This window comes from Pinus tabuliformis, chromosome J, assembly GCF_031772625.1.
Source record: "Pinus tabuliformis cultivar Carrire ecotype Pingquan chromosome J, CPIR1, whole genome shotgun sequence".
NCBI classification, from domain to species: domain Eukaryota; kingdom Viridiplantae; phylum Streptophyta; class Pinopsida; order Pinales; family Pinaceae; genus Pinus; species Pinus tabuliformis.
The window spans coordinates 961,871-977,504 of NC_142295.1; the positions used below are offsets into that span (position 1 = coordinate 961,871).

The 15,634-nt window shown below is 40.0% G+C and overlaps 1 protein-coding gene across 4 annotated transcripts in view; it reads right to left on the reverse strand.

The window, feature by feature from the left end:
• The window catches only part of LOC149225112 (phospholipid-transporting ATPase 3-like), a 471,966-nt gene extending 458,286 nt beyond the window's left edge, over nt 1-13,680 (reverse strand). Inside the window, exons 1-2 of one of the 4 annotated variants that reach the window (XM_089376915.1) lie at nt 13,214-13,679; nt 12,912-13,081 (exon numbers count right to left, since the gene is read on the reverse strand). In XM_089376915.1, the coding sequence (XP_089233041.1) occupies nt 12,912-13,061 (150 nt within the window). In that variant the 5' untranslated portion in view covers nt 13,062-13,081; nt 13,214-13,679. Of the gene's footprint in view, nt 1-12,911 lie in introns of all 4 variants that reach the window. The other 3 variants (XM_089376914.1, XM_089376913.1, XM_089376916.1) reach the window with 3 other exon arrangements.
• Nucleotides 13,681-15,634: the final 1,954 nt, after the last annotated feature.

Here is a 15,634-nt window from a genome sequence, read left to right on the forward strand (position 1 = left end):
TCTCCCTTACTCTTCTTCTTCGGACACTGGTTCGCATAATGACCCAGTTCCCCACAATTGAAGCATTTGACCTTGGAGAGGTCCTTTTTCTTCCTCTTCTCCTGCTTTCCCGCAGATGCCAGAGCTTCATCCTCTTCCTTCTTGATCCGAACTCCTTTGCTGCTACCTCCCATCTTGCTCAACCTTCTGATCTCCTCTTGGCGAAGAGCCGCCCACAATTATTCCTAATCTGGAAGATCTGCCCTGCCCAATATGCTCTGGACAAATGTCTCCCACTCCTCGGAGACTGCGTTAAGTGTGGTTCTCACCAACATCTCCTCATCCGGCGTGGCCCCTATGGAAGTCAGTCGGTCCCAGATCTCCTTCAACCGCCGAGAAAGTGATCTATCTGCTCTGTAGATCAATGGTTGTCATTGATGTCAACCCAAGCAACACCAGGGGCTACCCTGATCTTGCAAGGGCATTTTGACTTGACAATTTACTCTATTTTGAGTTAAGGATCTTCTAGATAGACTCTACTCATCAAGATGTTTCTGTTAATATATGGCACGCCAAGTAACCCAAGTTTCACGGTTTGAGAGATATTCATGTTTGAAGTTAGTAACCCCAGTTAGTGGGCTAAAATCCTATGGGGTTGTGGCATGGCACTCATAATTGGTTGTGGTCATTGAATAGTCAATAATTAATAAATCTTTTTTGCCCCTAAAATCCCTCCAACGTTCACTTGTTGAGGACCCTCTCAACTCAAGACATTCATATAAATAATGACCCTCATATCCTCCTCTAGTAGGGATTTCGTGGCTTCAAACAGGTCATCATGGCATTTTCACTATAACTTCTTTTTTTCTGTGAAGCTTCAGAAGCTGAAATTAAAACCCATTTGAGCCAAAATCTTGATGAACCTCGTGACCGAATTTCAGATCTTGGTTCGCTATATTTTCGGAGATATGATCTGAGGAAGTTAGGGTTTTTGCAGGCTCCCGAATTCCATGTCAAACAGGTGACGTTGGGAAAATTGTCATAACTTTCTCTCTAAGCATTGGATTCAAATTTCGTAAATAGTCACAGAAAGAGGACGGACTGTAGTTTGTTGAGTAGCGTTTTCAGGGCTGAAGGTCGCAACAGTGACACGTGGCACTTCGTACAAGTTCGCTCTACTGAACCAATCTATAATCAGGTCATTGTGGGAGATTGGGCATAACTCTTTCTTGAAGAATCCAATCTTGATCAGACCTGTGGGATTGGAAAGAGGACTCAAAGGGATACCATAGGAAGAAATTTCAGACCTTGGAGATCCGAAATTACATAGATACAACAGATTCAATATTGAGCTCCTAGAAGGCAAGAAAAAGCATGCATTCAAGGATCACTACAGTAAGGACCACACATCAACAGTCAAGGGTAAGTCTCCTACAACAAGGTATGTATGATTAGTGTTTACATTTCAATTTTAAGTATCATCTCTGACATATGTATATACAGTGTCTCGGTTATATCTTTATGTCTCTATATGTCACAATTAGTTTTTTAGATGTCCTATTCTTGATACTACACATTTTATACTACATATTCTTGATGCTACACCAAGTTTGCTAAATATATATGATGTTGTAAGTTCATGTTACTTGTATTGTCGTAGTTGATAAAATGGTCTCTGTTGTTGTACTTAGAACTTGGTTCATCAGAAGTCTATGGTCTCTCATCAGTTTCTATTGTATATATCTTTAGGTCAGTTTTGGATATAGTCTTGCATAGAGTCCAGGCCTATATCAAGAGTGGGAGTCTTTGTCTATTGTTGCAACAAGTCAACAACAAAAGTGACAAGCACACTTCAGGTACGCATTGTAATTTTAATCTGTATTTATTCATTATTATGCACTTACATGTGTTTTGCAGGTAGAGGTAAGTTGAAGGGTATTTTGTTTTGTTTTGGGTTTGGTTTCGCCAGGAAAATTTTGCATAGATTCAAGCACAGCATCAAGCAAGCATTCAAGAGCTGAAGTATCAAATGAAAGGAAGCATTGTAGTGGGACATCCTTTGAAGACATGACAACCATCTACATATTGTGAAGAAGTATCAAGGCCAAGATTCATTTTGCCTAGAGTCGAAGAGGCAGTGTTGGGAGGTATAGGAGTCATTGTTGGGATGATGTCATGGTTGAGTTGTAGGTCATAGAGTGATTGGGTATTTGGTCAAGTACACGAAAATCATTATACATCTTATTGTATTGTGGATTGTTGTCCCTGGTTTGGGAATCCACACTCTTGTCTCATTTCAATCATTATAGGGTGGCAAGGAGGTGCTACGCAAGTGTATGAAGTTGCCTACAAGTTGGGGCATGTGAACACTTCAGGGTGGTAGGGTGGTGCTAGGGCGAGTTGTGGCTCGCTAGGGTGTTAGGGCATCCATTCAGTTGAATACTGAATAAACCAAGGCATTGGGGCATCCTTCCAGTGGGAGCTGGAGAAGAATGATTTTCTAGCATTCTAGGAAGTTGTTGCTTTCATTTCAGTTGGGGTTGAAGATTAAAGAAGTTATTAGAAAAGCATTCGGTGTCGGAGGGGGTTTTCCACCTAAAATTTTTGTGCCTGCTCTGTTCTTTTATTTACTGTTATTACTGCATAAACATTAATAATAATTGAAGATTAACTAATGCTCTGAAAAGATTTAAAGTGCTAATTGCTAAGGAATATTGATTCACCCCCCCCCCCAATGTTTCCAACATGCTCCCCCTTCCGCATCTAGTATGACCGCAGCTAATTCTCAAGTAAATCTTCCTCTGCATGGAAGTATTTTGGTACAATTTCTTCAAGGCATCCCACATTTCCTTTGTCGTCTCCTTTTCAACAATATGTTGGACCACATGATCCTTGACCCCATCAAGGATGATGCATTTCGCCTTGGCCATCGGCTCCTCGTACTTTTCATTATCAATTGGGTCAGCTGGGATCGCCATTGTTCTCAAAGCGAAGGCCTTGATGAGATGTCTATCAAGAATGGACAGGATCCTGACCTTCCAAACCACAAAGTTGGACGCCCCATCCAGCCTGTCTTGATCCCGTAGCCCATTCACGGCCATCTCGCTGCTCTTCTATCGACTACTTTGAGTCTCTCTACTTCCCTCTGGAAGTTCTCTCTTCGACTCCTGTTGAGTCCCTCTACTTCCTACCTGGAAGTTCTCTCTTCGACTCCTGCTGAGTCTTTCTACTTCCTGCTTGGAAGTTCTCTGCTCAACTCCCTCTGAGTCTCGATTTCGCTTTTGGAAATCCTCCAATTGTCAATTCACACCTCTTCGATCTTTTTTGCACCTGCAACACTGATCCAGATTCCTTGGCTAGAAATTTGCCTCGGTAGCGACTCCCTATACCTTGGTTTTGCCCTATTAGGTATTGTTTTGCCCACAGTACCCCACCAGCTTCACTCCCGCAAACTGCCCACAACTTCGTATGCCCCAGCACAATCATGACACTGGAAAAAATGCTCCCTCAACCAACTGCGTCAACCCCCCTGGCCTCTGCATGGCTCTGCATGAGCCCCTTTATGCCCTCCTTAGCCTTTGTGTTGTCCTCTTTCTAGCCTGCACTGATGACGCAATCCCTCTGCGTCAACCCTTCTTCTGTCGCTTTCTGTCGCTCGGAACAACTGATACTGTTGCAAATGCTCTGCTTCAGTTGATGCCTTCAGCTCTCCTGTGATCTGCAACCACGCTCTGATACCATGTTGAAATTTCTAAGTCTATCTGTTAGAAATTTAATGTGTATTCTTCTGGTTTATTTCTTCTACTTGTTAATTCTGAACAAGTTATTTAAAACATATAAATAACAAAATAAACACAATACAGTCTCAACATCTACAGATCAACAGCTGAAAGAAAACAAACACACAAGTGACACCGTTATTTTTGGACAATCGTCCCCAAAAAAACCCAATGCGGAAAAACCTATGCAGCAATTCTGAGGGTTCACCATTATGCAGTATATCCTTGAGTACAACTGGATGCCAAACTGGCTCACCCGACAGAGAAAAATAACGGCAGTAATACCTCTCTCTTCGGAAACAAGTATTTAGAAAACCTATCCCACGAAACCCTCTCCAGCGACTCTGAAGCACTGCGCTGGCCCTTCTGGCCTCTGCGTTAGCCTCAGAACCCTTTGTGTCAACCCTCTAAGGCACTGCACAGCCTCTGGGACCCTCTGTGTCACTTCTGATCCCCTTTGCGTGGATGACACTGGCCCTCTAGCTTCTGCATTGTCTCTGTTGGTCTCTGTGTGGCCTGCTCTGGCTTTTGCGTCTGCTTCTGCGCTGGTCTCTCGGCACTATCTCTGCCTCTCTGTCTAATACTCACTGCCCCGTGTTGTTGATCACTGATTCGACTTTACTTAGCAAACCCCGCTCTAGTAAATCGAATCACTGATCACTCTAGTGTATCCTCCAACTGACCCTCAAGCCTCCTCTTATACTTTTCCTGTTGGTCCTTCAACGGCCGAGATTACATCTCTAATCAATGGCTAAGATTAGATTTGGCTTGATCCATGACTTTTGGAACCTTCTAACCCAGTTTTATATTAATACCCATTAATATTTTATTTTTCCTAAGTTTAAACTTAGAAACTCCATTAAAAATATTAATTATTTTAATATCTGCCAAACCGGTTAGAATCTGCCTAAACAATTTATGGGCCTTGGACATCTCATGTGCTTTAGCCTCTCCACCAATTTTCATGGCTAGAGCACATCCAATGCTACCCCAAATCAACAAATGCTACTTTGTACAGGCAGCTAATTGGTAGTCTGGCATATCTGACTACAACTAGACCAGACTTAACACACTCTGTTAGTGTGTTGAGCCAGTTTATGTCTAAACCTCTTGAAAGTCATTGGGTAGCGGCAAAAAGTGCACTGAGGTATCTTCATGGTACTTGTGAATATGGTATTTTATACACTGATACATTTGTTGTTACATTAGCAAGTTTTTAAGACTCTGATTGGGCAAGTAACCTGGATGATCGACGATCTATCACGGGTTATGCATTCAATATTGGATCTGGGGTCATAACATGGAGCAGTAAAAAGCAGAGCATTGTGTCTTTATCTTCAGCTGAAGCCGAGTACCAAGCAGTATGTGCAGCAACATGTGAAGCTATCTGGTTGAGGAGGCTTCTCCATGATGCAAGAGAAGAGCAGAAAGAAGCGACCATCATAAAATGTGACAACCAGAGTTCCATTAAGTTGGAGAACAATCCAGTGTTTCATAAGAACACAAAACACATAGATACTCAGTTTCACTTTGTAAGAGAAAAAGTCCAGTCAAAAGAAATTTTTATTGAATATTGTAAAACATGTGACAATATGGCTGATATTTTTACAAAGCCTCTTGGGAAAGTGAAGTTTGAATTGTTTAGGGGGATGTTAGGACTTCAGGATAATCCTTTCTCCATTAAGGGGGGGAGTTGAAAATAATTAATATTATATTGTATTAATGGAGAAATGGTTACATGGTTGTAACGTAACTCCTTAAGTTAGGATTAGTTTCTAGGTTGTAGGAGTTTGTTCTCACCTCCCTATTCTTTTGAGATGTATTTATTGTCTCATCCTTGATTAATTGAATATGAGAGTGTATGCACCAATTTGTGTAGTCTCCAAGTGCAGCTTGCTCACCTGTGAGCTACTTGTTAATTCAATTCATTTCTTTTCTTTCCAGTTTTCTAACATAGACCTCCCCAACCACATTAACAAAATAGGCACCTAAAAAGCATGAAGCTATATTTCCACCCTATGCTTCACTAGCTCAATTGATTTTTCAATTGGCTTCCTTCTTAGAGAATTGTTACAAATATAACAATGAGTTGACACCTTTATACTATATAGGTAGGGCTTACCCTATCTTTAGAGAATGCAGAGGCAAACTAATGTGCTTTTATTGTTCCATTTAACGACATTCATAATTCATTATCCATAATAAGAACCACGCTGCAATATTTTTTTAGTTTAAATGGTTATACAAAATAGGAAAAAATACTCTATCAAGCCCACAGTTCTCTATGGTGTTGAGAAATCTAGGGTAATGAGATCATATCTTTATTATATTGATTTTTCTTTTCTTTTGGTAAATGCTTGTGATTAAGTTCTTCATCTTCTTCTTGTAGTTATTATTTATTTGTTCATCAAACACCTATCAAAATCATAAAAACAAGGAGACACCAAATGTAGGCACTCAGCCAGGGCAAAACCCCTATGGAGGGGAAAACCCAGTCAAGAACTCTTCCTTCACTAGATTCAAATCAAGATGAGATAACCAAGACCATTGACTTTACCCCTCCATCCATCAAACCAAACAAATAGGGTTACAATCCTTTTTGTTCTACAATAGTAGCCTTCGTCCTCGACCTGCAACATTATCCTTCGTTCTGCACTGGCAACTTCGATCTGTAACAGTAGGTAACTTCAGTTTGTAGCATACCTCAACCTGCAACTGTGGGTAGCTTCAATCCTATAACTCCGTTGCTTTGTAATCCATCCGAACTTCCTCCAATTGGGACAAGTTTACTTGGGTATTTATAGTTGTTTATGTCTATAATTGAAATGACATGAATAGTTGATAGGCCGACTTGTAGATAGGGCCAATTTAAGAGCTTTTGAGGCTAACTTGAGTTGTTGATGGATGGAGGGTTCATCATGACCAAAATAAATGATCCCAAGAAGGGTTTACATAATAAATTTGACTCAAAAATTCCTAGGGCACTCAATGGGTGCTTTGACCTATAGACCATTGACCCAAGCATGAAACCCATGCTTTAATAAGTCAAATTAATAATAATAAAAATTTCTTTTGACAAATATATTACATCATGACTCAAGTACAATTATGAAGACCAACACTAGTTACATATCCAACATATGGTTCATAGGTTTGGGGACCTTATTTGCTAGAGTCAAATTGGGCCTTAGCTGAGAGTATAAACCCTTCTCCTCCAATGCATCATCAGATGCAAGTAGGCAATCCCCAACACATCATCTTAGCAGAGTTTGGTGGCTGGCCCTTTCGACTTCAGATGGCGTTTATAGACTGGTCTCTTTTCTGCATCACAGAGTTTCATTGACTCAACAAAAGAACGAATATCAATGTTCATACCCCAATCTATTATTCTTTAAAGACCATCACTTCTACTAGCCCTCTAGGCCATGCTAAATGTTGGTTTGTGGCGATCCCAAATCTTTTGGAGTATGTGGGCATTCAAATGGGCCAACTCCCTCTATTCAAATATTCCTTGAATGCACTTGGCCACCTCCTATCTATTATACAAGAGTTCTACAGGATCATCCAAGATGACATATACAAGTTATTTATCCAAATCACTTGGATTAACCCTCAAGGTGGATCACATTCATAGATGGCATTCTACACTAAGCACTTCTTAGAGTTGAGGGACGAACTCATTGGTCCAACATCGGTACACACCTCATCATTGGATGCATGCTCTTTGCATTTCCCTAGGATAGTTCAAGGTGAGTTCACATCGACTTCGAGTAGAGGTAGACCTACAAATTGACTAACCCAACAAAATCTTCCAACCACCTTCAAGACCAACTTCCACTCAAAGGATCAGTTTTGTTTTTAGAGTGCTCCTAGCTAGTAGGGGCCCCAAGAGATAGATTGACAGTTGCTCAGCTCCCAAATCTAGATAGGTGTGGACCCAAAGGACCACCAATACTTCACAAAGACCCCAATGACATGGCCAGTCCAAGTCCCATACCAACAGCCAAAGGAAATTGTCTTGACTCCAATGGGAGGCCACCTCCTCCAAGCAGTAGCACAACACGCAATCCAACTCCTCCTCTAGTGCCTCCTCCACACATCCGTCTATCTTGAGCTTCCTCTATTCGGCCTCAAATACTAGGAGAGTTTGATACAACAAACCATGACATGCTTGTTTTATTACTTCTATTCCAAATCCTACATTTTCTCATATTGTACATCTTTCTCCCAAATCAACTTCCCACTTTTGGAGCTTGGTGCTTAAATCTTCGTGGCTTAAATTAGATTGACACTTTACTTTCCGCATCTTGCCTTTCATAGCAGCGACTTTAGTGCTCCCACTTTGTATTGACATCATTGTAACCAACAATTTCTTTGACCTACTTTAGTGGTAATTTGTTGGATATTAATAATACTAACATCTTGTATCTTATCTACAAATTTGTTTTCTAGCGTGGATACATCTTAGCCCCTGCTCTATCAAGGGCCAGGAGGGATCAAATCCATCTAGGTGGAAACCTTCTTCAGACTTTTCTCCCTCGAGAAGGTTTACACCTCCACAAATTTGATCTATCTCGATGCTTGATAGATCAAAAGTTAAGATGGATCTACAGTGGATAATATATCACAATGGGGAACAAAACTATTGAGGTCTTTTTCCTAATTTGTATAGCCATTTAAACCGAAAAAATATTGCACCATGGTTCTTAGTATTGATAATGAATTATGAATGTGATTAAAAAATATATTTCAAGAATTTATGGTTTGGAAGCAAACAAAATGAATCTGGCCACCACATATGCCCAACCAAGGAAAAGTAAAAAAAAAAGAAAAAACCCAATGCAACTTTGGGATGCCCAACTAAGTTTTTGGTTGTTTATAGATAAGATAAGATAAGATAATTATATTTATGTCCAACTAATGACCACAAAGTAGGTCAAAGGGACTGTTGAGTACACTGATGTATATACAAAGCGGGAGAACCAAACGGTCTCCTATAAAAGATACAATGCATGAAGTAAATCAACATCTGGCCCTAGCAGAGAAGATCCAAGAGCTAATAGGTCTGAGGATCAGACCCATCTCTCCTAACATCTGAGGCTGAATGAATAACACTGAAGAAACTCAACAAAGTCTGTTGGCCCAATGAAGAGTCGATGGCAAGTGCAGACTGTCCACTAAATCGTATCCTAGGGGGTTCACACGTTGCTGAATGCTGGAGGACCTAGTCTGTCTCCCAGGAACATATCTGAGATGGAACCGTTGCTGAGATCTCGTGTGGCAGGGTGAGGTCCCATGAATCCTCACTCATCTAGAGTCTGGATACGTACTTGTATCAATCGATCTCTTGGCACCCTCGTTTGAAGGTAGTACCCTGAAAAATATCGTGATCCTCTGTGTGGGGTCTGGTCTGATGGTAGGTTGAAGAATATGCGCTCAAAACCTAAGAGCCTCCTGCATGTATAGGGCCAAACATCTCTAATCGGGGTACCTCAAAAAGTCTGCGAGGGTTCGAGAATCTATGAACAAGCAGTGAAACCTTCCTCTCATCTCGTAGTAGACAGGGCATCCAAGGATGAAGTGCACCTCGGTCTCCACTTCTTGTAAATGACATACCTGGCAAACTCTGTCTAGTCTATCCACGTGGTGGTCTATCTCTACCCGAAGTCTATGAGAACCTACTCTGAATTGGCCTAGAGGAATACGAAGAGCATGCATCCAGTGGTGAAACATATACTAGGGTCGAACAATGAGCCTGTCTCTCAACTCCAAGAAGTGCTCAGCGTAGAAGGCCATCTTTGGGCGCAACCCTCCTGGAGGATTGACCCAGGTGACCTGGACGAACTGCCTGTAGATGTCCTCCCTGATGATCTTGTTTAGCTCCTGTCTAGTAGGTAAAAGGTGACCAAGAGCATCTAAGGAATATCGAAAAGGAGGGAGGCGATCCAACTGAATTCCCACCGACTATAAGAGGTTTGAAACTCATGTAAACCAACATCTGGCTCGGCCTAAGGGAGTAGAACGGGCAATAGTCTCAGAAGAGAAATATGCCAAGTAAGGATAACGGTCCCTACTCTTTATCGAGTCTGCCAAGCCCTAGACATGATGCAAGAATGAAACCAATCTGAAAACCATCTCAAGCCAAAGGGGCTGAGCTCCAAACTCTGCAAGGATGGTGTCCTGCGACACTGTCGGTTTGCACCAAATGATGTGGTGGAGAAGAAGAATCTAGACTCTCTCAGCTAAAGCCTAGTCTAACTCAAGTAAAGACAGTCCCCAAATCTCTGAGCCATATAGAACAGTGGATGAATCAAGGTGTCCATGAGGCTCATCTTGGACGAGATGTCCTGGAAGTGATGTCGAAATCATTGTCTCTCGAGAAGGGCTAAGGATCCATATCCTTTGTTGATCTAAGGCAGAAGCGTTGTCGCAAACTGAAGCGGAGACCTGAGAATTGCACCCCCAAGTAAGTATACATGTTGGTGATCTCAATCTCCTCCTCTCTGAATAGAAAGTGAAGGTCTGAGGTTTTCTTCACCCCATTGAAGATCATAACCTTGGTTTTACCCAAGTTGACCATCAACTGTCAATGGTCACAAAACAGAGCTAAGGCATCCAGCTGCCTCTGTAATCCTACTGGGGATGAGGAGAGCAGGACCATGTCGTCAGCAAAGAGTAGAATAGATATTAGAACCTGGTGAAGAAGGCAGCCATCAGTGTCTTGGATATGCTCATGTAGAAATGCTTCCAACTCATCAATATAAATCCCAAACAGGGTAGGGGACAGTGGACAATGATGTTTAACCCCAATAGTGCTTCGAATGAAATCAGACATCCCATGGGCTGCATGAAGACGACCAAGAACGGACTCATATAGGCGCATAATAGCGGTCAATAGGGTTGCAGAGATGCCAATATCTCTGAGTCTCTGGAGCAAGGCCTCCCTCGGAACAGAGTCAAAAGCTTTCTGAAAATCTACGTGCCTCCTCAATCATGGTGCGAAGGGTGAAGATGTGGTCAATGGTCTGATGGTCCGGTCGAAAACCTACCTGTCCCCTAGCTCTGAGTTGTCTCTGCTCAAGGTCACTAGAGAGATTCCTATGTAGAACAATAGCATACAAATTCGAGAACGTGTGACCCGCCATGATCGTTCTGTAGTTATTGGGAGTTGAACTGGAAACTGACTTATGGATCGGATGGATGATGTGGTGTGCCCCTGTCGGTGGAAAACATTCACGGACTACATGGTTGAAGAGATCAGCCAACTAGCTAACCAAAGCACGGAAACCGTGCTTAAAGAACTCTGCTTGGTAGCCTTCCTCATTGGCTGCTTTGTTGTTGTTCATCACCCAAATGGCCTGTCTAATATCTCTGTCTCAGAATAGATAACAGGAAGAGGGTGGGGAGGTAACATGAATTTGGGCTTGCCCGGGAATATCATAAAGGTTAGAAGTGTGAGCGAACATGGATGTAGGGTCGAGGTCAGGTGTAAGAGGGGAGCGTAGGGGAAGGATGGTACGCCAGAATTGTTTAGGGGAGTGGGCAAGGAGAGCAGAAAGCTCTTGTCTTCTAAGGGAGACAAAGAGTCGTTTCTTGTGACGAAGGAGACGACGATAAGAAGCTTTGAGGTCGGAGCAGAAAGGTTAAGAGTGGGGGAAAGCATATCGAAGTTCTCGATTTAGAGTCTTGCATTCATCAGCGTACCATTTATTCATGAGGCAAGATCCAACTTTAGGGGAGGTGGAAGTGGAACGAGTGGAGTGGGGGAAGGATTTGAGTGTTGCTTCCCAAATGGCAGCTGAAATACAGGTGTATTTAGTGGAAGTAGAATCAAGCAAGGAGAACTGGGTTTTCGATGGGAGCATCTTACGTAGGGTAGAGGAGAAAATGTCAGGGTCTCCTTCATCAAATCGGAAGGTAGTTCGGGGTGGGCCCCGAGGGGAGGGATGGGGTGGAAGGGTAAGGTCAAACCAGAGAGAGAAGGAAAGAAGTGCATGATCAGCAAGGGGGATGGGGGAGACTGAGAAATGGCAAATACAAGGGAGCAAGTTATGGCTAGCGAGTACATAATCAACTACACTCTCACCCCCACCATATGGCCAGCAAGTGAAAAAGCGAGAGTCTAGGAAACATGGGAGACCATTTAGAATCAACAACTCCTGAGATTCCCCCAACTGCAATAGATGTTTACCATAAACTGTAATGGACCTTAAAGCATCATTTGACATTCGATGAAGCCCTACTGAATCTAGATCTATCCCCTGGGTGCAAAATACATCCTCTGATCAGTCGTGGAAAGGGATGTGGAGATCTCCAGTGCGAGCATTGAAGTCACCTAGGAGGATGACTTCCCCAACAGCACAGTACCGGGTGATGTCGGTGTACAAGTCTATAAAGGGATCCCCAGATGCAATGTCATAAGAAACCTAGAATCAAAGAGGAGAGAACCAAATGCAATATTGGTGAAGAGAATTACATTGTACTTGAATGGACACCACCCCCTTCTTTCAAACAACTTTATTGGATCCATTTCAGATGGAGGAATCGGAAAGTGCTATGACAAAAATGGTAAGCAAACAAACCATGATGATTGAAAATTCATGAGTGACATGTATGGACACCTAACTAGCATAGTTAGATACCTAATTAGCATGAAGTTGCATATGAAAAATAAGCCTCGTGAGTTGAAAATAAAATAATTCATATCCCAAATAGATGAAGATATCTAACGGGTTGGGGTGTATGCACGACAATATTCAATGCATGTAGACTGCCTCCACTTGGAACCAAGGCCTCACCTTTTACCATATAAAGATGAAATAAGTATTAGCATTTCCCCATACATTGAGAACCTTCAGTAATCTTGTACTTTAAGACTTGTATCCGACGTCAAATATAGTGTAAACCCATCATGTTATCATAGTTCTTGCATACTTGCTAGCGATATAACAAAGATCAAATGAACCCATCATCCTCTGGATATCATAAGTTCTTCAATCAATTTTGAGCTTAGAGACTTGTAGTTGATGATAAGACAGCTAATTCTATGTCCTGAGAGAAGTGTTTGATTCACAAGAAAAGCAAAGATCAAAACAAACTCTTCATAGAAACCCCAAAAAGAAGGGCCGTACTCTAATCTCTCGGTAGGCATACCTGATACTTAAACTGTATATTGGCCTGAGGATCATTACAGATAACTCTTCTATATCCTTTTTCATGGCATTCCTCAGAAGACTGTGGAGAGAGACTTAGCCTCAATCTGTCGTGTAGAGACCACTGTTTGATTTCCAAGGTGCTGCTCATCCTTCTTGTCGGAATGTACCCTGCTATAAACACCCAAATGCCCAATCAGCTCAGCCACAGTCAGTAAAAATAACTCCATTTAACACTCATTTGTCTGTTTCGAAAGTGTGGTGGAAACTTCACTCAGAACCAAAATCACAGATGCAGTGTACCAATTACGCTACAGGACGCCAGTCATATGAGTGGGTACAGGGCTTGCGATCACAGTGGAGTCATTCTTCATGTTCCAGGGCTGTACTCTCAGTTTTTCTTCAGGGCATGTACTAGCTTATCATTGACTACAGTGAGAATGCCCGGAAAGGTGTGTGGCGAGTCTGGAGACGAAGGGAAGGTACTCTGGGAAAAAAAGGTGGAATGTTAGTTACGCTTGACCCTGAGGGAAATTTATAGGTTCATATGCACGTGAGAAATATTTTGCGCACAGTTTGTTTCTCACTAGTTAATGGGCCATGTATTAATTGTGGGGACATATGACACGGGCGGAGCTGTCACAAAGAGTGATTCGTACGCAGGTAAGTAGTGAGTCATAGCCTCCATTAATTTTTTGGGCATGTCAGAACTCTATGCATTGAGAGTCGAGATAGCTCCTCTTTTGCTAATTATTATATTAGCAGACTGCTCTACTGAGCAGCCGGGAATACTTGCCCTGCAAAAAGTGTTCAAATTTCTTAAACTTCCGTTTAACAATTAAAACATCAACCACTGAAAACTCGTCCAATAGAAACATAGATAATGGGAGAAGTAATCGGAGGCCATTACTTTGCTAACGTAATTGATTATCGATCCTTATCTAATTGGACTTTTTAGCTACAATTGGGACATCCACTCTGGTTGATCACAACCATAACAGTTTTGTTAGTTTTTTTTATATAATTTATTTGTTTTATGATAATCCCGTGAAATATGTGTTTTTAAAAAATAATAATTAATTGATATTATGAAATTTATTTTTTTTATTACATATTGTAAGTGTATTAATAATAAAAATAATAAGTGTATTATTTTTATTTGTAAATTATTTTATAAAATAATTATATTTTAAATACATTTAATTTCGAATTTATCTAGTTTATGTTGAGAGAAATTAGTATTTTTGATAGTGTAAAATTTCTTTGAGTTTAAAATTTGATAAACATACATCACTCTCACTCTCATATTAAGTGTAAAATTTGAGAAAGATATATTATTTTCATATTGAATTAACATTTAAACGTTTACATTTATTTAAAGATACTACAATATGTCTCCCCATATTAGATTGTAGAATGTCTCCGGCATTAATTATAATTATACATTAATGTATCAAATTTAAATTATAAGATATAAATATATAAGTTAAAATATCAAAATAAATTTATATAGGAAAATCAAATAATGAATTAATAGATTGAAACTTTAATAATTTTATACTTTATTCTTATTTTTTGAAATGTTATTTATATAAATTGGGCTCCAGATTTTGACAATCCATGGTTTCGTTCACGGTATTTGTCTATAGTATTTGTTACGATGAACTCTAAATTTGTCCATAGTATTTGTTATGATGAAATCTATTTAAAGGCTTGTGGAAATACAAACTTAGATCCATCTTACCGCCCAATTTTTTTTCAAAAGAAAAAAGCTAAGCTTTCATTCTATGGTGTTCATCTTTTTTTATTGGATCCAATCCAAAATACATCACAAAAAGAGATAGAAATTAGATGGCAAAAGGAACCTAATTGAGGGTGGGAACCACTTCATAGAAGATTCATCTTACCCAAACTTATCCCTTATTTAAGATGGATATATACTGATATCATAATATGATAAAGATGAATCTCTTTAATGTGAAGATATAAAGTTTAAAAAAAAAAAAAAAAAACAAACTTATAGTATTTAAATTGAAAATTTTCATATATATATATATATATATATATATATATATATATATATATATACATATACATATTACATTTTTTTTAACTTCTTGGATATTAGGTGATTGGGTGCTCTATTAAGGCACTCCTTGATGTGAATTCACCACCCGTATCCAAGAAAATATATTGGATATGATGAAGATGTGGTCCCACCAAACTTACAAAAAATACATCATTGATAAGCCTTCTATCAAAAATAAACTAGCCTCAATCGCCCCACAAAGAAAACCAAATTTATTAGTGAATATTAAGAAAACATGGTATCAACAAAAATGTATTGTAAATACATTGAAATCGAACACAGCGGCCCTATCACAAACAAACTACTAGCTATCACAAACAAACTACTAGAAGGCTAAACAATAGTACAAAATACTCAGGAATCAAAAGATGTCACAAAAACAGTACAAAATACTCACGGATCAAAAGATGTTACAAAAACAGGATCCTTTGCACTTGTTCCAGAATCCTTTTTGAGCGAAGAAAAATGATAGCATTCTTATCTTCATATTTCTCTAGATAAAAAATTATAAATTAAAATATATATTACATCAAAAATAATTTAATTTAAAACATCAAATCTACCCTATCAATAATAAAGGTTGACTTAGGAATGACAAATATATCATTAAGATTTAAAAAAAAAAAAACCGTATT